The sequence below is a fragment of the Centruroides sculpturatus genome, unplaced genomic scaffold (assembly GCF_000671375.1).
Source record: "Centruroides sculpturatus isolate CEXI.00-Female unplaced genomic scaffold, Cexi_2.0 scaffold387, whole genome shotgun sequence".
NCBI classification, from domain to species: Eukaryota; Metazoa; Arthropoda; class Arachnida; order Scorpiones; family Buthidae; genus Centruroides; species Centruroides sculpturatus.
Window position 1 is genome coordinate 320,297 of NW_019384709.1, and position 24,278 is coordinate 344,574.

The 24,278-nt window shown below is 32.0% G+C and overlaps 1 protein-coding gene across 1 annotated transcript; it reads right to left on the bottom strand.

Annotated features, from left to right (window-relative positions):
* Positions 1–613: 613 nt before the first annotated feature.
* Positions 614–9,260, bottom strand: LOC111627758 (RGM domain family member B-like). The gene is made up of 3 exons (XM_023371387.1): positions 9,156–9,260; positions 6,294–6,395; positions 614–1,150 (listed from the first exon to the last, which is right to left on the bottom strand). Exons 1-3 carry the CDS (start codon positions 9,258–9,260, stop codon positions 614–616), a joined length of 744 nt encoding a protein of 247 aa, XP_023227155.1.
* Between the last annotated feature and the right edge of the window lie 15,018 nt (positions 9,261–24,278).

Consider the following 24,278-nt stretch of genomic DNA (forward strand, 5'->3'; position numbering starts at 1 on the left):
ATTTTTGCATTACTTCTTATGGGAAAGATTGGTTTGGTATAAGTCCAAACATCAGGACCGGATTAAGGTCTTATACCAAGGTTCCACTGTATAGAAAAATAAATATACTGATGAATATAAGATCAGTGCCTCTACAGACATTAGCAGTAGCCATAGGTTACATGGGGTTTAACTCAAAGTTTTCCATGTCTATATATGTTGCAGTCAAACCAGTTTTTAGTTAGAACACGTTTTAACAAGTTGAAACTAGTTTTTACTGGATGTCTTTGTTAAAACCAGTTTTGTCTAGTTAAAACTAGTTTTAACTCAAATTCATTTTTGACTAGCAGTAAATTCTAGTTTTAATTAGACAAAACTGGTTTTGTCTAGTTAATGTACTGCTGTACATGTTTTGATTTTAGATAAAACTAGTTTTAACTTTTAACATCAGTTAAAACTAATTTTAGCTACATATATATGTTTGGGGGAAATAAATAAAGTTTTGTATAGTGATTCGGGGGAAGATGCCTAACATTTTGCTTATGAAGGAAATTATAGCGCTTATTTGGGTTTTCGAGCCCTCTAATGAAAATATCATATTCTGGAGTATGTTTTTCAAATAAAACTTTGGAGTTTATTTNAGTGCAATCACATCCTTCATGGCCTGTCTTGCTGCCTGACTGAAACTGCTGTCACCAGTTGTTAACAAATCAAAAATACAGGCATCAAAATAAAAGTCTGTTACATTAAACTCTCTACACATTTTGGCTGCCTGTTGGACGGTTATTGTGGCTTTACCGTTTTTTGTCACTATTGGAATCCACTGGTTAGGAAGAGAAAACAGACGACTGTAATCTATTCTTTCTTGTTTTGGACATCCTTTAGCACACAATTCGAAGGAATCACTTCTTCCATTCTGGATGGCAACTTCTTGAGGAATACGAATAGCAAAAGTAAGATAATGTCCTATCTGATGCAAAACTATTCGAGTAGATATATGTCTTATGTATATTTCCACATGACGTCCTGGTACTTCTTCTTTAATTCTGACATTTTTATCTGGCCCACTGCTTTTTGTACCATCAACAAATACACTGGGCAGGAAGTCAGTCTGAGCTACATATGTTTTCTCAGGAGTACAAGGAGAATGCTCTCTAATGATGATGGTTACCTAATAAAAAAAAATAATAAATATTAAAATTTTTATTGTAATAGCTTGGTTTTCATGTATTTTGTGATTTGATATTTACAATCATTTTTCACATTCACAAAAAATAATGAAACAGATAAAATTACAATAAGTATTGAACTATTTTATTTGTCAATATGTTTAGGGCAATTTGTGTTGTCAATTGTTAGTACTACTTATGTGGTTTATCTTATAGTTTCTCATATTTTTATAGCAAGTACAGTTGTATAAAACACAATATTTATTATACGCACAAGATTTTCAAAAAGTCGTGCAACCATGGGAAAACAGGTTATTCATTCAATGCTTATTCTCTATTTCAAGTTACAATGGTTTTTACACTAGAAGAACACACCTTCATTTTGGGACAGTACATCCATAGTCATGGTAATGTACAGACAAGTATTAATAAAAACTGCTCTGAACAAGTCCCCATAAAACATCTGTACAATAAATTCAAATTAATTGGTAGTGTTAAGGACACAGAGGTCTGGTAGAACAGGTGACTGATACTGAGACATTCCTGGAAATCTAAATTGTCTGATTACAGTAGCATATCTACCAGGAGTGCTAATAAAGCACTGAAATGCAAATTGCACCTGCACTACTACAAAATTAATGATGTCAATGAATTGCAATCAAGAGATCCTTAGTAATGTTTAGCATATCACTGGTTTTTGGAATTGATAACACTACACAGAGGAATTGCATAACTAATACTGGATAGACCAAGCTTGGTTCTTCCTTGATGGGTATGTTATCTTTGCATACAACACATAGAAAATCTGTCCCATCAACAACTATTCATCACATTCTATAATAAAACAATAAATAGTGAATATTACTTTAGATGGTGCAACAGTTTGTGGCCACTCAGAAGAGAAATTACAGAACACATGTTCCAAGATTGTATGATATCCTAAAATATACTTATGGCCCTAGATAACCTGATTTGAATCTCCCTAATATTTTTGTGGGGTTACTATGCATACAACAATGATCCAACTTCAGGCCAATATTCAATTCTTTGCAAATGACATATCTGTAGAGACCTTGCAGAAAGTTTTCTGCAACATGATCAAATGCATTTAGTTCAGTGAAGATCAAGACAATGGTAGTTTTCAGTATCTAATTCAGAAATAAACAATTACCCATGCATTGCCTGAGTTTTGAAGACCTTACATTATCCCAAGTTAGTTTTCTAATGTATTCTAATTCTAAGGGGATTTAGAAATTCTTAGAATCAGTAATTTGGCTTCACCATAACTTATTTTTTTTTATCACACTATTGATCCATGAACTGCTATCAGCCATGACTGTGATAGCAAGTTGCTTTGGCAATTTGGTGAATAGAAAAAGGTTTGACATTTTTTTGAACTTGTTTACAAGCACCAAATTTTAAAATCTGGTAACCCTTATTTGGTGTAGTGTTTATAGACAGATTTTTAGTTTTATTAGTTAGTGAAAAGAAAAGAAAAAAAAATGTCTTGCTGCCTGACTGAAACTGCTGTTACCAGTTGTTAACAAATCAAAAATGCAGGCATCAAAATAAAAGTCTGTTACATTAAACTCACTACACATTTTGGCTGCCTGCTGGATGGTTATTGTGATTTTACTGTTCTCTTTCACTATTGGAATCCACTGGTTAGGTAGAGAAAACAGACAACTGTAATCTATTCTTTCTTGTTTTGGACATCTTAATATGTCATCTAACAAGAAGGCTAGCAATTTAACTTTGTCTTCAAGGGACATTATCCTTCCTGCAAATAATCTGAGTTATGGGAGTTATGAAAATTGTATGAACTTTCATGGTATACGAATTACCACAAGAAACAGAAATTAAAAATAAAAACATTTACAAATAGAAAAATTGTGTGTATTTTCTAATCATATATTTTTTCAGTCCAATAACCTTAATTTTCTAATATATTTCTCTTTTCCATATTTACAACAATTTTTCAGAATATAATAACTGGAAATATGGAGTTTCTACTTTAATTTGATACCTAATGATATTAATACTTGCTTTATTTTTTAAATGCAAAATTTTTTAATAGTTGATTATTTAAGAGTTAATATTTCAGATTAAACATTTTCAGCCTAGAACATATCCATATTTTAAATTAAGTTCCCTAAAGATAGCTACATGTTATATTTATAATTTAGTGCCTGTAATATAATTTACTGATAATTGTAATACACTATGATAAAAACATCATAACAAATATGAATTATATAGCATATAACTTACATTTGTTGTTTAATTATTATGCATAATAATCTAAACATTTTTGTATTACAGTACTTCTGCACTTTTATTGTAAATGTTTCAGTCTTCCAGGACAGTTTTGTATTACAGTTCTCAAACTAAAATAATCAGTCTATTCTCTTTTCAAATCTCTTAATTCACTAATTCTATAATGCTGGCAAACTATGTTTTTTACAGTGAGAGCAAAGTTAGAGATGCATTAACAGCTAATAATACAACTCTAAAACCTTTACGATACAGCCAAATTTATTATCCCAATTCAAACGTTTTCGGACATCTTTAATGCCCTTTTTCAAGAACAAATTGGTCACGAGTGTCTGATTATAGTTAGCACGTTTAAATATGTTATGTGCATATAGATATGGTTGATTATCGTAGTGGTTTGTATTTTATTTTATGGCATGTAGTTGTAACGGTAAACAAATGCACGAGTCTGCGCAATAAGAATTTTTTAAATACGCGTTCCAAAACGCAGTTATCGTTTATACAAATTAGCCAGTATTCGATTGCAGTTAGTAAGAATTTTTTAATTGCGCGTTCCAAAACACAGTTATCGTTTATACAAATTAGCCAGTATTCGATTGCAGTTAGTACGATGGTACTTTGTTCTTGAAAAAGGACATTAAAGATGTCCGAAAACGTTTGAATTGGTATAATAATTTGGCTGTATCGTAAAGGTTTTAGAGTTGTATTATTTGTTGATATATACAGTCTACGAAGAAAGCATTAACAGCTTACAGACAGTTAACTGTAGAAGCATTGTAGTCTTTCTTCTGACCATAAATATTTTTATACTTTGCAAGAGCATTAAGGAACATTTCTCAGTTATGAAGTGTCAGATTTATTACTTAAACAAGCTCTAAATCTCTTTGGTTCCTATACAACCTAAATCAAAATAATATAATACCCTTCATTATCTATAGCTTTCTTCCATCTAATCACCAACTTCCCAATTTGTTGAAGAAGTGAAGCTTTGCCTTTTCTGAGACTGTAAGGAACCAACTCCGAGTGTTATTTTTAGTTACTTTTTATTTTGCTTTTTATTCTATTTTTGTTTGGGGCTTATGTTTTGTTAGGACGAAGGTTTCCTCACCACTCACCTTAGAAACTTAAAACCAAAGAAAGAAAAAAAAACCGACTCACCAACAAGAAGCGCCATAGAAAAAAAACTCACGCACACTTGTGCTCCCGAGCAGAAAAAAGTAAGTCTGCACCGAGAAGAGGGGGGGAGACCCCACAAGCACAACTCAGGAACTTGCTAAACCTTAGAGTAAAACATCCCAACATATTGTCAGAAAGAATAATGTAAAGTGTTAGAGAGTATTGTCGGAAAATAGGCTGCCAGGAAAAAAGCAAAAGTTCAATGTTAGAGATAAGTATGTAAATGAGGGGAGTGGTCTTGGTCAGAATTGTGTGTCACCTCATAGTATAAAGATCGTACCTCAAGCAAAGATGAACGAGGTGAGCTTCTGTTACCAACGAGCATGGTGAGCTTTGTAGCAGTGAATGAGAGAGGCGTCTGATAGCGATAAAGTTATTCCAAGGCGTTTTGAAGTTATTCGATTTGTGGATCAAAGATTGGAGAGTCTTGAGAGTTGAGGAAAAAGGTTCCTAGTATACTGAGGTGACGGTTAGGACCTTAGTTCATAAGACTTGTTGTACATAGGTTAAGTCTTTGAATTTTTTGTCGAGTTCCAAAGGGAATAGATTTAAGCTAGCAAGTAGATTGATTTGAGTTTTGTCGGGTTAATTATTATTGTTGATTTTCTTTGAATAAATTGTTGTTTGATTGTTACTAATTCTGTACATAGTCATTATTAGAATTATTATTAAATATTGGATTGCTTTTTGACTAACTTTGTCATTGTTTCTTGTGGTGCACGCTTAAAGTCCAGGCCTGGCACATTAATCGCGAATCCGCATAAAGTACCCATTAGGTAACGGCTATTTCCGGCACACAGTTCGTGTCGATAATCGTTGTAAAAGGCATAAAAATAACTTAGTACTTAACAAGACTCTGAAAATACTTGCAAGAAATTGGCAAACTACTGTATTTCATAAAAGCATTTCAAAATCACTGTCATTTTGCTAATGTTTACATGCTAAAATTATTATTGATATGAGATATTTTTGAAGTTGACATCTTCAGATTGAAATTTTGCAAACCATTGACAACACTTATGAAAATACCCCAAGTGAATGGAAATGTTCTTGATGTCCTTTTTAGTCTGAGCTGCATTCAATCCTTTATGAAAATCATAAAATGAAATAACCACACACCACCTCTTGTCTACACATGTATGGTGGAAATCACTTAATTGGAAGGTACACTGAGAAATGAACATTTCATAGTTGACATACCAATATAAGGAGCAGTATTCTCTAAATTTAAACCCGAACAAATTTGTCAGGAAATTTTTAAAATACAGTGGAACCCCGGTTAACGACCAAATCGGTTAATGAACTTTTATTTTGCAAAAATTTTGTCTCGGATAACAAACGTAACAGTATTTTGTGTCAAATTTTAGTTGGTGTTAGGCATGCATGAGTTAAGCATTGCTTTTCTGAGTGTTTGTGCTATACTTCTTTTTTCAGTTTTGTGATTTATATATTTAATCAATATGGCATCAAAGAAAGAAAAAAGTCATAGTGGCAATAGAAAACGACAATGNGCTAAAAGGAGACTATGTTGTAAAACAAAGATATGTTTTACCAAATTTTTTGTGTCTTCTTTGTTAGGTCGAGTACTTCTGGGACTACCCTCATAATTGTCTTATAAAATATTGTATAGCTTTTGTGTACTGTTTGATATTATAATATCTAATAAAAATTAAATTAAATTTAATGTTTACTAACCATTTGAAGATGCTGATTTGCAACGGAAGCTATTTCATATATCATATCAGTAATATTTTTATTCTGTCTTCCTCGGATGATGTCTTCTTGAGATATGTCATACTAAACAAATTAAAATTACTTAATTTAAATATATACTATTTATTTTATTATATAAAGCAATGTTGTGAAACAAATGGGTGCCACTCTTGCTACAAACAGACAGGAAAGTACCAACTTTCGATCAATCCCAAAAACAAAAATTTTGTAAGATACATACATGTCCAAAACGTACGAACGGACAACATTTGTACACGAATGGAGAGAACCGTAGACAAATGTGGACAAATATGGCAAAACCGTATTACTCGAGGTCTAATGCCAGGTAATACCCGACGACATGCAGGATTTTACTAATTGAAGCATAAAAGGGTTCTGCATTGTAAAAAAATAATCGTATTATTGAAAGAAACAATGTAACAATTTTATATACAGAAAAAGATCAAAGGATCTATATTTAAGAATATTTAAAAGACACGGGATAGTAATTCATTGATAAAATAGTATTAATTTAAATAATGGAATGGAGATTGATAACATATAGTGCATCATTACGAATTATAAAAAGTGTTGTAAACACAAAGTGGGATAGCAAGATACAGAATTGGCCAATTCGCATATCGTTAAGGTTTGTTTTTATATCTTTGTAAAAATGTGGCTTATTTGTGAAAGATATTAATGTACAAAATACAGTGGAACCCCAGTTAATGAACGTCCTGGTTAACGACCAAATCGGTTAATGAACTTTTATTTTGCAAAAATTTTGTCTCGGATAACAAACGTAACAGTATTTTGTGTCAAATTTTAGTTGGTGTTAGGCATGCATGAGTTAAGCATTGCTTTTCTGAGTGTTTGTGCTATACTTCTTTTTTCAGTTTTGTGATTTATATATTTAATCAATATGGCATCAAAGAAAGAAAAAAGTCATAGTGGCAATAGAAAACGACAATGTGCTATCGCATTTGAGAAAGATTTTGCTTAAGAGTAAGACAATCAACTTTAAATCAATTTCTTGTTCCTTATGGAAAGAGTTTGTTTCTTTTTTAAGTTATGGCAACGCGATCTTGGGCGATCTGACTAGGGGGAATGCCTTCTGGGAGGTTTTTTAAGGGAAACTGGCCCCTATTTAGATGTTACAGACGTGGAGAAATCCCGAAAAACTCCACGTGGCCAGCCTGTCTGAGTGAAATGTGAACTCACAAACAAACTCCCCGTGTTCAAGGTACGAAGACCACTTAGCCACTGGTGGGTTTTTTTACTGAAAGAGACTTCAACTCGAAGAATCTTCCGATGAAGTGCTACCCATTACTTTTTTAGAGGGGATTCCCCTTCTAAGCATTAAGGTTCGTACATTGTCACTTTTCTGCCACCAACTACTACAAACAAAGGTATGTACAGTGCTATTTTATTAAACAAAGTTTACATGTTTGTTGCTGTAATGATAGATACTACATTCTATCATTCCTACATTTTCATCAAAGAAAATTACTTGACTGTCTTAGATTACAAGGCCTTATACCCATCGATTAAATTACATCCTTGCTTTTGTGCCTTGAGAGATTTTTTATTCGCTAACATCAAAAATGCTATTAAATACCATAAGCACATTTTGGAATTATCTGATTTGATTTGCCATACATCGTTCTTCAAATTTGAAGGAAAAACATATCTGCAAGGACGGGGCGTACCAATGGGTAGCCCAATGTCAGCCGTTCTTTGTGAGTTGGTGCTAAGAAAGCTAGAAAGTGATATCTTACCCTCTTTCCAGAATGATATAATAATATGCGAGGTATGTAGATGATATCTTCGTTTTGTGGAAAAATAATAGAAATACACAACTTTTTTTAAACTTAATTAACAGTAACCCGTATGGTCTAACATTAGAACTAGACCAGGAAAGTGAAAATATTGTTAATTTCTTAGATTTAACAATTACATGCAAAGGTGGTAAGATCAAAACGAATATATACCGTAAGCCAGTTTATCAACCAATCATCATACCTAAGAATTCCTCAGATCCAGAACATATCAAATTGGCAGCATTTCGTTCATGGANGTTATTTGTTGGATAATTTAGAATTATTGCATACCAGCTTGTGTTTTCTAGTTTTCATATATCTTCAATGTCTTGAATAGTAGAGTATTCCATAACTATATATTATTTCTTTACTATACTGCTCCATATATGTACGGTCCATGAACAGTTTAATCGAAAATCCATATTTATTTATTATCTTCAATAGCTGAATTATCCAACTTCGTCTTAAGTCTATTTCCCTTGATTTGTGATATAACAACAAAACTGCTGTTCGTACTATATCTTCTGACTTATTTAAGGTTCTTACTCAAAATTATTATCTTTTTTATTAGTATAGTATTTAATCTTAATCTATTTGTTTCTAATCTTAAAGCACTGTTGTTTCAAAATGATGAATGCAATATCAATGTCCTTGTGAAACCAGTGCAGTACATCTAGGAAGGTGAGAATCACCTAGACACTAAAAATCATAGAAATCAGCTATATAGTTAAAGGCCAGGACATTATATAAGATGACATGTATAAAAAAATAGTTGGAATAATGCAAGCATCCAATATTGAACAGTTGTACGTGGCTTGCTGTTAAATTCAGTGTTGTTGCTTTCACTGTGAAAACTCTGTTAAAGGCCTTCAGTAGTGATTACAATGCAGAGTAGCACTGCTGTTAAATCATTTGAAAACATAAGCAACCTTGACTGTTCCTAGATAACTTTTTAACTGCTGAACATACTGATGCTGACACTGGTAATGTTTGACCATATGTTGCTACTATAAGTAATACTAACTTTTTCGGACAGTTTTGCCACAACTGACCTACAGCCTGGACTTTTCACCATGTAACATGCACGTAACCTCTTATAATGAAGTTCAGTAGACAGTTGAGCAATCATTATTCCAAAGGCATTCTTCTTCTGTTTTTTGATTACCTTACCTGTCTTGTTAACAATGTAACAAACCTATGTTTTTCAAGTATTTGCAATGGTCTTTTAGTTATATAGTTGAATTAAAAAGTAAATCAAAGATAATTCAAGCTGACCTGTGTCAAATATCTACACATCCAAATCAAAGTTATACTAATGTGATTCTCAGATCATGCATTCTCAAATGGTGTGGCTTATTGTTTATTTTATGAATAAAATTCTTAAATAAACATAAGACAGATTATTAATGAATATTTAATTTAAGAGTGTGATGAAACATCACAAATCATAAAAAATATATTCAACCAATTGTTTTTACATCAACATTTAATAAACAAAACTTTTCAACTTGATTAATATCTGACACTGTTTTTTGAGAGAATGACAGAAATAAATTTGCAAATGCAAAATCTACTGCAAAAATTTCTCATAATCAAATTGTTAACTAAATCTTTGACATGAAATCATATTTATGACTTAAGTTTACTGCTGTCTTGCATGCAATTATCAATTTTATGATAGAGTGCAACCATACTAATAAAATTATTTCAATTGTCAAATCCAGTTTAGTACACACTAGAATAATTTAGTCTTGTCTTCCATGTTTTGCTATTAGAAAGGAGGTAAATCAAATTATTATTGAACTCCATTATTGATGATTCTAAATGAGGGAAATGTATTGTACAGTACATGAAGTTTGGGAGTAAAAGTTAGTTAATCTGGCCCCTAAGGAATCAGAGTAGTGGAAGATTATTGGATGTTTTTGTATTTTTGCAAAATTTATAAATTAAGTGTAATCTGAATATTGCAGACATTGCTGTACATTTTGTACTAGTGCAGACTGATTAAAAGAGCATGTATAACACAGTATAATCAAGCACTATATTAAGATTGAGTAAAAAATTGGGAAAATTGTAATATGTTAATTTTTGCAGACACTTTTTTGGCTAAAAATGACAATGGCTGACATTAAATTGGCAGATAATGGCTTGACATTAAAATCATTCATAGTTATCTGCTGGCTTATCAGACAACTGGAAAAAAAAATATAACAAAAATATCAGTACCACTTTTATAAGTGGGAAAAATGGGAAGGCATCTAAAGGACATCTTTCCATTTTTATTCTCTTCCTTTTGCAAGCTCAGACTACATACTGTGTGTTGCATAAATACTGCTGCCAGAAGTTTGATTCAACTTTTACGCAAACCTTGTCCTCAATCAGTCTGCTGATAATTGAATGAATGACTGCCAGAGAAGCAACTGGAGTTGCTGTGAAAGGAAGCTCCTCTTATAAATGCTACTGTATAGACATAGCAACTATTAAATTTATGTTAAAACCCATAATCATCATGTTTGCACTAATTGGTTTGGCAGTTGTAGCATAAACACATATTAGGCAGAGAAAAGCACTAAAGAAAAATGTTGAAGAAAAATGATTCATCATGTTTGTCTTGGATTGATGACATCTCTCTTCTGTGGTCAACCTCTTAACACAATGCAATATGCACAGCCACACCTTTTTGTGTTTAGTATTGTCTTTCAACATATGACATGATAGTACAGTGGGTGATCGGTTAACAGTTTGGATAGCGAACAAATCAGATAACAAACACTTTCGCAAAAGATTTTTATGATTGGACAACAAACATTTTACTGAACAAACATAAAAAGAAGCAATAGAAAATAACGAATACCAATTGATTTTCCCTTGTCTTCAGGTAACAATTTGAAACCTTTTGGAGCACAGGACACGTTAACATCAACGCTCAATTCGATACCAATCAGATAGTATTCCTCCAAATTTTGAAACTCTCCCTTGTAATTCCAGCTTTTTGTTCTCCTTTCTGACAAATAATTTTTAATCTTTGTGAAACTGTCGGATGGGCACTTGTTAAGTTTTGCATCAGGGTTTATTTATGAAAGGTGAAGGTTTAACTGTCCCATCGAATATTCGTTCATGTTTTAATATCAAATTTTGAATTTCATCCAGAAATCAACTGAATCATTGAATTCAGTTGATTTCTGTTCTCTGAATTTTTGTAAGTCCTTTTCTGAACTTTTTATTTAAAAAAGAAAAGTGTCAAGAACTGTGCTCACCATAGAAACCAAGTAAGAGATAATACTCAAGGTAAAAGTGGGCACAAGATGTCTGATGTTGCTAGGCAGTATGGTTTGAACAGGTCTACAGTAAGCACAATCTTAGCTATGGAAGATATATCAAGAAGTCTCAAGCTGCTAATGGAGTAATGAAAATCACATCTGAGAAATAAAGAGCATTTTAGAGCTCATAATGGAACCTGAAATTGATCCTACAACAGAAGAACTCTCAAATGAAGAATACCAAGAAACTCAGTGAGATATGTTTTCTTTTGAAAAAAGAGGAAGACAAAAGAAGAACAATGTCGACATCTGCTACTAAAGATTGTTTGAAGAAGTGAGAGGATGTCGGAATACTATTAATTACTTCCAAAAAATCCTGAAGAAAAAAGCAATGGACATTGTGGGGGTTAATTAAAGAATCTGTCCAAATGGAAAAAACATGACACATACAGGCAGTCTTGCATTTTTACTACGTTTATATTTATGTTCTATTTTTTGGAGTCTCCAGAACAAATTAATGAAATTCCCATAAAAACCTATGGTAAATCAATAATAGGTTAACAAGCAATTCATATAATCTGTTCCAAGACTTTGGTTAACGAACATAGTGAACAATCACCCACTGTATTGTCTTTAGGCATGTGTCATGCTAACATTATCTACTTTCCAGAGGATATCAGATTAACAAATTTCTACATATACTCATAGATTAGACAAATATTTTTAATAACTTTTGAGTGAAATTATGACCCTTTTCGATGAATAATAGTAATTTTCAATATAACAATAAGTCTGTCAGTCAGTCTTTATAATTATCTGCAATTATGGAACAATTTTTACCTAGAAGCAAACACATCAGTTACTTTTTGGTGGAATATCTCTAATTCAAAAGCAAAAGTAAATCAGTGATGCACTGAAAATACAATTTTGATGTAATAAAGAAAATAATATTTTCTTTATTGCAAAAGTAATTGATGATGTAATCAAGATGTAATAAAGAAAATATTATTTTCTTTATTACATCTTGATTACATCATCAATTACTTTGATATACAATCATCTAAAATAGAAGCTTTTGCATAAGAGGAAATTAAATAAATATTAATATAGTAACAACTTTCAAAAATAACCATTTTGGTAACTAAAGTTTTCTGCAGAAAATTTTTCATAGTAAACATTTCTGTAATTTTGGCTCTTCTTTTGAATTCATATCTTATTTTCTAGTTCTGTGATAGCCGGAAACCTTCTCCTGGTGGACGAAATAATGCGTGCTGGATTATCTTCGACTAAAGGAAAATGAGCAATCTCCAAAGCATTTGATTTTTTTTATTCATTAAACTGCTTGTTAACATTTAATTTAAATAACTGTAATGTTTCACTGCAATGTTAATGGTAATAAACTTTATATTAAAAATTGATTTTCACAAATTTTTAAATCAGATGCTATGTAATGTTTTTATTCAGGTCAACACTGCCACTAGAGTATCTCATATCTGCATAGGAGCCCTACTTTTGTGCCCTTTACAAATTAGCAATCAAAAAATAGTGTTAATATATTGTGTATGCCTATCAAAACTACTTTGCTAGACATTTGTACTGTCCAAGTTTATTCCTTGCTATCAGGGTCATTTTGTACACATTTGATCATGCAATACTATAAATCCATATAAATAAGGCAAGCATTAACACTTGGATCCTCAACTCAATATTACTTTTCCAATGTAGTGTTTTGTTCCTTTGACATTTCATAACTCAAACCAAGCATTTAATTAGGAATGTCTTGAACCAGGACTGCTGCACACCAGGCACTAAGTCTACAATGGGATTATAGTGGTGAGATTGCATTCATTAGAATACATTAGTCTGCCTATTTTTCAAGCTCACTTGCATTTAAATGCAATCAGCTTGCCATTCTAACAGTTTCTATGGCTTTCATGCAAGTTAATTTTAACAATACACTGCTGCTTTTATAAAAGAGTAATCATAATTGGAAACAACTATTGATTTTACTTTCACATAGTTATAATAGCAGATTAAATAATTTTTTATTTATTATTACTATGAGTACTATTGAAATCTTTAGCTACCAAAATATTTCTGTAAAATTGTTATAATGCAATTGGAAAGGATATAACTGGCAAAAATTGAAAGTAGGTGCAAATTATTCTAGCAGTAATTTAAAACACAATTATTGTAATTCCTTTATAACCTAAGTTAAAAGAAAATTAGAAAAAAGTATTGAATGTTTAAATATCCAGAAAATACTACATTACACATCGCAGGAAAAATTGGTGCAATGGTATGTTGAAATTCGGTTACTGAAAACTGAAATGTGGCATGTCCTATATTAAAATTTTCTGAAAAGGTTAACATATTTGATTATAAATCAATCTTTGAGAAAGTTTGGAACACTACAGGGAAAACAAGTTTGGACCACTCCAAAAATTGAGATTTTCCATTATACAGTCGACCCCCCCATAAGATCATAGATACGTTCCATTCTTTAGGAATCCGATTTCTTACAAGTCCTTCCAATCACAGCCCGACGTGTGAAGTTTACGGACTACGGCTGATTGAAAGGTTTTCTTCCATAAAATTAATCGATTCTAGACTAATCCAACTCAACATTTCCAAAATACGTATATATTTTTTTGGAAATAATCTGTATAAACTACGCTATAAACAAAAAATTGTAGGATTACTTACCGAGTGTGCACCATTCGACATCACCATTGCTAAAGCTTGTTTTCATCGCGGAACAGCTCAGCAAACAGCGGCCGATTTCTAATAACTTATTTTTCTGCGAAAACTTCGTTAATATAAATAATTTTAATCACCGTTGAATAAGAAATGTTTCTTTCACAAGAAATGTATAAAATTACAGTACTGTATTAGACTTACGGTACCTAATTTACATACTGTACAGATGATAGTTAGCGTAAAATCTCCGTAGCGTGGCGCTACGCGGCGGAAAAAATATATATAATTATAATAAAGTTACAATAAATTAAGTTAATATATAATTATATATACAGTACCTAATTTATATATAATACTGTCCAGACGATAGAAATCTCTCCATAGTGTGGCACTAGACAGCAGAAAATAGTTCGGCTGCCCGATGACGTTTTACGTAATTATAGAAGTTTTTTTACCTTTTTTTACAGATACCGTCGCAGTTTTACAGGAATCGTAATTATAGGGGGTCTACTGTATAGACATCTTGCTCCATCATGCACTTGTGAGCATGATTTCAAAGTTAAGATCACTGAATATAATCAATGGAAAACAAACAAACTGAAAAAATACTCAAAATTAATTAATTATCTTTATCTCATATTATGCTTACATATTCTATGAAACTTTTTAAACTCTGTAATGGTGAGTGAGTAAATTTTTACTTTCCTGTCTGTTATATGACTGAAATATGGCAATCTGTCAAAAAAATGACGCCCCAAGATTTTCATATTTTTGGACTCGGGACCTTGAAACATTGAGAAATGCAAACATTGGAATTTTTTTGTGAGGGGACAATTTTGTCCACCCTGTTTGGGAAGCTGTGTTGTCAAAAATTTTGCCAGGAGGGTTGTTTATTAGGGAATTGAGGCTATTAAATTTTGGTGATTAAAGGTTGAGGGGGTGGGGAGATATGATACACAACTCCCTTTATCTCCAGTGGTGTCAGATTTTAATGATAATTTTTTATAAAAACCCATCACTACCCTCAAAATTCTATATTTTTAACTATTAAAAAATGGCAAAAAGCTTAAGTTTTTTAGAATAAAACAGGTGATTCCCAGCAGAATTTGAAAGAGCATGTGGCAAGTTAAGCAACTTGCTGGATTTTTCTACTAATTACATTGGAATTCTTGCAGTCAATTGTTGTTTAATATATAAACACATTTGATTACTTCTATAATTCATTCAAAATTTAAGAATTATGCAAATCATAATTTGGGAAAAGAAATAACGGGCATTGTATACCATAATATGGGACGGGGATGGTTTTTTCTGGCTTCACTCTTCTGGCTTATATCAACATCATAATTAATTGAGCCCATTGCATTTGATTCAATTAATAATAACAATAAGTAACTAGTTTCATTTTTGTACAAGTTGCATCTTTAAATAAATTTTAATTCTTTTCAACACTGAAAATGAGCTTTGGCACTTTCATTTGAAATAGAAACAATTTTTAAAATATTTTTGATGGTGCCTAAGTTCTGGGAGGTAGACCTTAATCATATAATTAGGTGCACTTATATAGTGCTATACAAAAATGGTAATAAAACTGTCAGTCATTACGCTTGCATATGAATGATGGTTACCTTCAATAGGTTACGCCCACATGATAGAACAATATTTCAAATGGAGATAGGCAGCCCATTCATCTTTCAAATGCCACTAATTTTTATATTATGAATTTAATATTCAAAGATAAATAGTTATAGTTGCAAAATAAACAATTCACTCCTCACAAAATAATTATAAAAAAACAAGTTTTAAAGTGAAGCTCCCAGTTGCACTTAATGTGTCTTTGAATAATGTTTGCACCTAATGTGTCACTGTATTATTTTCAACGAATGAAAAACACATAATTTATCCAAAATTTAAAAAAGACATTTTTAAAAACAAATGTTAAAAAAAATGCCAATAAAAAATATTTCAGACATTAAAAATCATATGGATGGATAAAGATTAAATTGTATATGAAAATAATGCAATTCTGTTGGTAATTTCTCAGAGATTCTCCTTCATTAGAAGAAACATTCTCTCCATTATACTAAAATTTAAAGAATATTCTTATTTCTAATTGGGCTGCAATTTGAAAAAATTGTAGACCTATAAATTCCTATTATTGTCTGTCTGTCTGTCTGTCTTTCCTTAATCTCAAGAACAAAGATATGTGGAAGACGAGACCAGATATGGAAACCTTAGAGACAAGAGACCCCAATTAACCATACGTGAACTTCCGATGCAAACTGGAAGTCACGTTATTTCAATTCAAAAATTTTCCCTGAAAAGTGTTAGATAGATGACCAGCACAACTCTATTGTTAAAAGGAAAGTATGATGTACAGGGGCAAGCCACTAATTTGAGGTAGAGAGCATGTATTTTAAATTAAATAAAATATGATTAAAAATTGCAGCCTGGCACTGTGACAAGGTCACAATAAATAATTGCTCGTTATACTTAATCTTTTCTAAATCAAAAATATTTTGCATACATATATGCTCAGAACCACACTGATGCAGGGGCAGACCGATTATAGGGGGTCTCATCTCGTTACTCATTAATATTTTTTCTATGTCTGCATCTGCACTTATGATACAGATAACACTTAGGCTACTTGCAATTCAACACAAGACCTTATGAGATTAGGGACTAACCAGTTTTGGATCCTCTTTGTACCCATGATGCCATTATTAAAATTATAACAATTAATGTTGATATTCAAGTATGGTTGATTTTAAAATAGTCTTTTAAAACTGAGTAGGGACATTTTTAATGCATTTATTTTTGTCCTCTTGGCTACACCTCTATGGTCCTTGTAACTAATGGGACGACCTAAATATGTCCTTCTATGTAATTATACCTATATGTTTTATGTTCTTTTCTAGTTAAGTTTTGCTTACAGATATTGTGGAGCTCTGGTATTTTGAGATGAAGAATCATATACTATGAATAACCTTTCCCTCTCTACAGCCCCGCCAACCATTTCAAGATTATTAATATATGTAATTAACCTTTCTAATAAAATATCAAATAATCAATAAATGTGATGTAATAATTTAGTATGCTATTTTTAAACAGCAAAAACTGAAGCCATTATACCAGATTTTGAGAAAAAAACTGAAGAACAAAATACACATTATATTTTTACCTCAATATGACAATGATTTGATTTGATTTCATTCTTTAATTAAAATAAAACAAGTCAAATTTTATTTTTGTACTTTCACATTCTGGATAATTGTCTTTTTTTTCCCTGCCTTTTGAAAATTTAATGAAGCGATTGCCCCTTTTATACAAAAATTCATATTCAAACACAATGTATAACTTATTGTCCTAAATTTATGTAAATTATGCAGAGACTCTTGTTCGTGTATTTTAAGCCGGGAAGTTAATTTTGGAGAGATCTGGTAGCACTCTGCACTAGTATCATTTATTTCACGTGATACAATAATCTGTACAAATGGAACTTTCCTATCTAACACTAGCTCATTATAACTTTGCCTGATAAGGAATCTAGTGGATAAAGCATTTCCTGGTGCATCTTGATAAACATGTACAATAATAGGTCAATCAAATAATTTTATCCAGAAAACTGGCTTTTCACTAAAACACTGAATTTTCAATGAGGTGCTCTGTGCTTTTAATGAACACAGACCTAACTAATGTTCACACCTAACAGATATTCCAGATATACCGAAGTTTATAAAATGATATTGACAAATACAGTTATTGCTTCATCCTGTGATAATACTGTATAAGTGCGGATTAATAACAGCAAGCAAACAAATGCTAATGGTGAGGAACCTCCACATCTTAAAATGATAACAGAATTTGCTTCAATATCTTTCATCTGGAATGTGAGAAATTTAACAACTGATAAAGTTGATATAAAAACTGAATAAAGGAAATTTATGAAGGCAATAAAGAGAATACAAATATAAAATTTCTTGTTTGTCTATGCATTTTTTTAAAAATTACTTATATACTAATAATAATAAAATATAAAATGGAATACTAATATTGCAGTTTTATATATTATTGTGAGCATTCTAATCTAATCTAAAAATATTTTGATAATTTATTTGTTCAAACTGAAAATGTAGGTTATACCATTAAAAACCACATATTTAACTTGAAATATGGCTTAAAAACTTATCACCAAACATTACTATTCCTGCAAAGCAATTTTTATCTGTGAATCTAGTTTCTATAAATATAATTCAATGCATAGCTACTCTTAAATTGAAAAATTGAATTACCTTTTTATATCTTACTGAATGATTTACATGGAACAAGAAAAACAAATTCACGTTGTTTTGGATAACACTAAAATTGTTTACAGATGATATTTAATCTTTAATGCTTTTCTATTGATCAATTACAAATTGAGCTTTATATATATATATATATATCAATTTGTATCAATATATATATATACATATATATAACACAAACACACCAACAAAAAGTTATACACATACAGTAGATAGAATCGTCTGATTACTGAAAATTCAGCATAAAAGTTATGTTTTAGAAGGTTTGTAAATGATTACAGTTGTGTGATGCACACTACCACTAACCCAATGCTATAAAAAGGCTCAGAGACTGTGTTCAGAATTCTCAGTATAACTGTTGTTTGGAGGCCTTCAAATGCCAGACATGCCTGTATGATGTAGTCATAAATAAAGCTGATACAGTTTAAGAAAGGCTGCATCATCAAGCTTAGCGAAGCAGGATGGCCATTTTGCCAAATTATCTACCATTTGGGCTGTTTTGACTTCTTCAGGACAAAACAGCCCAAATGCAACAACCAGGATTTGAATGCACCAGACAAACTACCAAGAAAGATGATTGTCTAATTACAAGATAAATAAGAATAGCTGAAATGGCATTTTTGTTCATCATCCAGAGACAAGTGAAAACCTCACTACAGAACAATGTTTCTTCTTGACAAATTTATATGAACAACAACTGCTATGCATCCTTTCATTAGCACCCCAACATTATTAGCTTTGTTTGCAGTGATGCCATGACAAAGAATGAACTACTAAGGTCTGGCCATAATTGCCAGTCCTTAGTAGTCAAGGTCAAGGTAGCAGCCTATTGCTCTGGGGAGCCTGGATTCAAATCTGGACGTGTCAATAAATCCCCAGGAATTTTTCAGAGGTGGTCCATCTGGATATGTTGGTGCCTGTCCCTCACCACCCAGCCACCCCATTGTGGGCCTGACCGAACCCATAATGGGTTGTTAAAAGTGGCCCTTTGTGTCCACAGGGCAGAAAGAGTTACATATATATATAAAAAGACTGGCAATGTATCATCTTTAATAATAAATCCTAGTTCTGTTTAGAAACAAATGACTACCATGTTAGTGTTGAGTAGCACACTGACATGCTGTCTGGGAATCACTTGTATGATAGTTGTTCACTTCTATTAGTGATGTGTAGGGCATTGATGACAGAATGGTATGCTCAGGAAATCCTGCATTGATTTGCAGCTTTTCATACAAGGGCTGCAAATAGCCATTTTTTCACAAGATAATGCTCAGCAATATGTAGATAGGACTTCCTGGGAATGTCTTGCATTATCACACTTCCATGGTCTGCCCAGTGTCCAGTTTTAGTGACATTGCGAGACCAAATGGGACACCAGTTTTAGGCATCTAGAAACATGAGGGATCTGGAGCAGCAGTTGCAACATATATGGACATAAAACAAAGACAAGTATAAATATGTGGTGCATTCAAGTTCAAAGGTTTCCCATTTTTTTTTCTGACAAAATACTTACACAAACAAATTGAAACTTCTGTCACTTCTCAACATAATCTCTGTGCAGACAAACATTTTTCACATCATCAACGCAATGACATCATGGCCGCTGTGAACATGTCTTTAGGGGTCTGTTTTGACCACTGGAAAATCACTGATGCTAGGGTGGCACGACTGGAAAATGTGCTACCACAGTGTGTCCTTTATTGTTGGAAAAAGCCAAAAATTGATAGGAGCAAGGTCAGGTCAGTAGGGAGCATAAGAAACCATTTCAAAGTTATTTTCATGAAGAAACTCCTATGTTAACATCATCCAATGAGCTGAAGCATTGTCTTGATGGAAGAGCACATGTGTATGAGAAAAATGGCTGGAGTGAAGCCTTTTCCAGTCATTTTTCTCACAATGCTGGAAGTAATTCATGATAACAACATGATTGTACAGTATATGGAGCAAGTTGCTTCATGCGTGCAATCATGTTGTTAGACCAGCTGGTGAGCAGGCATGGATGTTTTGGTTCGTTGTTACATGATGTTCGCCCTTCTTCGAGCTGTTGCACCCATGAATGTACATTTTTCACATCCATGACATGATCACTGCATGTATCACTCAACTGACAATGATTTTGATGGGTGTCACTCCATACAAGTGCAAAAACAAATGATTGCGCATTGTTCTTGTAATGAAAACATTGCTACTTTAAGTATCAAAAATGCCTCTCACTCGAACTGCTGCTGCTAAAGTTCCATGCGCTGTGCAGTGCTACCCTCTCTGTTATGCAACCACAAAGCGTCTGCTTCTTTTAAAAAATCCAGATGTTGCTACCTGCTACCTGTTCCCTTTCTCTAGAAAAAAAATAGGAGACCTTACAACTTGAATGCACGTTGTAACAAAATGAATTTATTACCAAGAGTTAGTACAAACATGGTTACTTTGACATAATCACCATGAAGATTGAGGCATTTGTGTGTGGACGAGCTTTGAAATCCTCTTCAGAGAATGTTGCGAGCAATGACTTGAGATGGGCCTTAATGTTGTTTTGAAAATCATCATTAGTCTCAAACCTCTGCCCTGATAGCCAAGTTTTTAGTTCAGGAAAGAGGTGGAAGTCTTCACACATTAAAGGTGTGAAGACTTCCACCTAGCTTGGAACTTTTTAAACACCTAGCATACAGCCCCAAGTGGCTTCCACCTCTTTCCTGAACTAAAAACATGGCTAGGAGGGCAGAGGTTTGAGACTAATTATGATTTTCAAAACAATGTTAAGGCCCATCTCAAATCACTGGTGGCAATATTCTATGAAGAGGGGATTTCAAAGCTCGTCCACAGATAGACAAATGCCTCAATCTTCATGGTGATTATGTCAAAAAGTAACCATGCTTGTACTTAAATTTTGGTAATAAATTCATTTTGTTATTTACACTTGTCTTTCTTTTATGGACCATCAGAGGTTGAAAAAACCACCCTCGTAGATATATGCAATGTGGACCCTACAAGATACTACAGGTTTCTTTAAATTATACTGTTTAAAAAACTGTCCCTTTCCTGTAATATTGTAATCATTTATTACTATCATGATTGCATTTGCAGTAATAAAACTTTATTTGATTCCAACACTCAGAGCATAACATTTTTGTTAATAAAGGTGGCCATACATGTTAAGTTAATCCTTTGAGGCTGCCTACCTTGAGGAACTTCAGAATTTCCTATCACCCACATACGAAGAAGAAAATCTCTCAGCAGAGGTGTAGCTAGGGTGGGGCAAGTAGGGCACGTGGCCCGGGCATCACTCGTAGAGGGGTGCCAAATAGTCTCCAAGACAAACAAGATTTGTTTCTGGAGGGGGAGGGGGCGCCAATATAGTGTCGTGTCCTGGGCGCCAGTTATGTTTGCTATGCCATTGTCTCTCAGTCAGTCAGTCAGTCGGCTATGGCATCTGATGACGACATACTGGCTGTTCTTGGATGTTTATTGGCAACAAATTCTATTAAAATTCGTGGGGAAAAAGTATGCATAGACGTCTATGGTGTAAATAGTAGTAGTAGTGGTTTGGGTAGCACTGATCATAAAATTAATTTTTCATATGAATAATTTTTAATGGAATTATTTCAGATCACAAAATTAATTTTTCAAGAGAAATCTTGGGCTATAGATTCTGTTAAAAAGCATCAATTATCAGTGAAAGATCAACGGCAAATCAATTTTACTACCAAAAAAAATTCACGGATTAAATTTTATAGACGAATATATATTAATACAGGCATACCTCGACTTACATCGTTTTGAGTTACGTCGTTCCCGATTATACGTCGCTTGTTAAAAAAGTATATGGAAAAATAAAAATCAAGTTTAAGTCATTTTATTCGACTTTACGTCTGTCCGCCACAAATATTGAAGTCGTAATATCACTAGAAAAACGTTTAAAGCACATAAAATCATATTAAAATATATACAAGTATGTACTGTATTTACAGTACACGCATTCGTAAATTTAGATTACTTTTTTNTTTTTCATACGAATAATTTTTTAATGGAATTATTTCATATCACAAAATTAATTTTTCAAGAGAAATCTTGGCCTATAGATTATGTTAAAAAGCAGCGAAAGACAATGGCAAGTCGATTTTACTACCAAAAAAATTCATGGATTAAATTTTATAGACGAATATATATTAATAATTCTCAACCACATCCGATATTAGTACAAATTGTAAACATTATTATCACAAATTAATTTTATAATTTAATAATTAAAAAGAATTTATTAAACTTTGTCTTATTTTAAGTTGTCATGTTTTAATTTACTTTGATATTAAAACAATAAATTTTTTTAAATGTAAAAAAAAATGATATAGAGTATCAAGATGTTTTATGAAAACGGAAGAAATGAATTGAGAAGTTTTCTAAATATTAAAATTACTTATAATTTTAATTTACTCAAGAAATTTTTTATCTGAAAATAATTTATAACCTGAAAAATTAATTTTTAGGTTATAAATAATAAAAGTTAATAAAGTAATTCTTCCAAACATTCACGAGACATTGTTCTAACTACTCAGCGGTCTCACAACTGAACGACATGACGGCACAGACGTTAAGATCGACCTGCACAGTCTGACACTGTGCAGGAAAATCAAATGGTTTTTCGATTCTACTCCGGTGGTCGGTATAGTTCGCCAAAACTGTTAAATTTTCCCCCACACATTATCAGGAATTACTCAATGCATGGTTAATCCTTTGAGGATTAACTTAACGTGTATGGCCGCCTTAAGTGTATACAATATATGTAAATATACCTTTACCATATCCTTATATTATTTACCATTATATGATGCATTTCATGTTTGTTTCTATTATTTACACTGTTTTTCTGAAAATAGTTTAATCTAAAACTTAACATTGAATATGAGAAAAACTGGAAATTAAATTAAATTGGAACAAAAAATACTATTCAAATTATCATAACTTTCTGAACTCAAAAACTTCAACTTTTCAGAAAGGTTCCGAGTTCAGAAAAACATTCAGATTTAATTGCACAGAAACTACATCAAATACTTTTCTGTGATCCAATAACTTGATACTCTCATTTTGTATTTTTGCTACAATATATGGAATGTCAATACTCTGAATCAATCAAAACCGTGTTTATCTCAAGCTGTTCCCAATCAATTTAGAAAGGAAAAACATTTAATATGAGACAAATCATTCATATTAAGATGAAACTAAAATAATACACACTTTTATTCTTAAAACTGTTATATGTACTGTATATTAGCTGAATAATAAATGATGTAAAAATTATTGTCCTTATATATAATTACATTCACTAAGGTATAAGAAGACGCTTAAAAGTATATATCATGTAAATCTTATATTCATAATCTTTAATCTGAAACAACTGTTTTGAGTTTTGTTATCCAAAATAGCATTGGTCCACCTCAGATAATCAAAATTCTATTGTATACAAAAAATTAATTTTAACCATTTCAAATAAAAAAAGGAATAAAACAGATAATTTCACTGAAGAGATTCATTCTTAACATTTTGGTCACCTCATTCATATATTTCCTTGACTTAATTTTTTTCTCATGAAATTCCTTTCTCCATTTCTGAGATTTTCTTTTTTATGTCTAACATTTTTTATAAAGTTTAATAATCATATCTAATTATGTATCAATTATAATAGTATCTTTCCTCAAAGTAAGTTTATCATATTAGTAGTAGATAAACTCTGGATTTCTCTGAAAGCTACAGGTTCAAAAACACATTTAAAAGTTAATCCAGTCAGTTATATAAATTTATTACACAATACATATAAATATACAAACTTTCACAATTTTTGATGAGACTATGACTCATCTCTAAAATTGTGCTGCTGTCAACGGC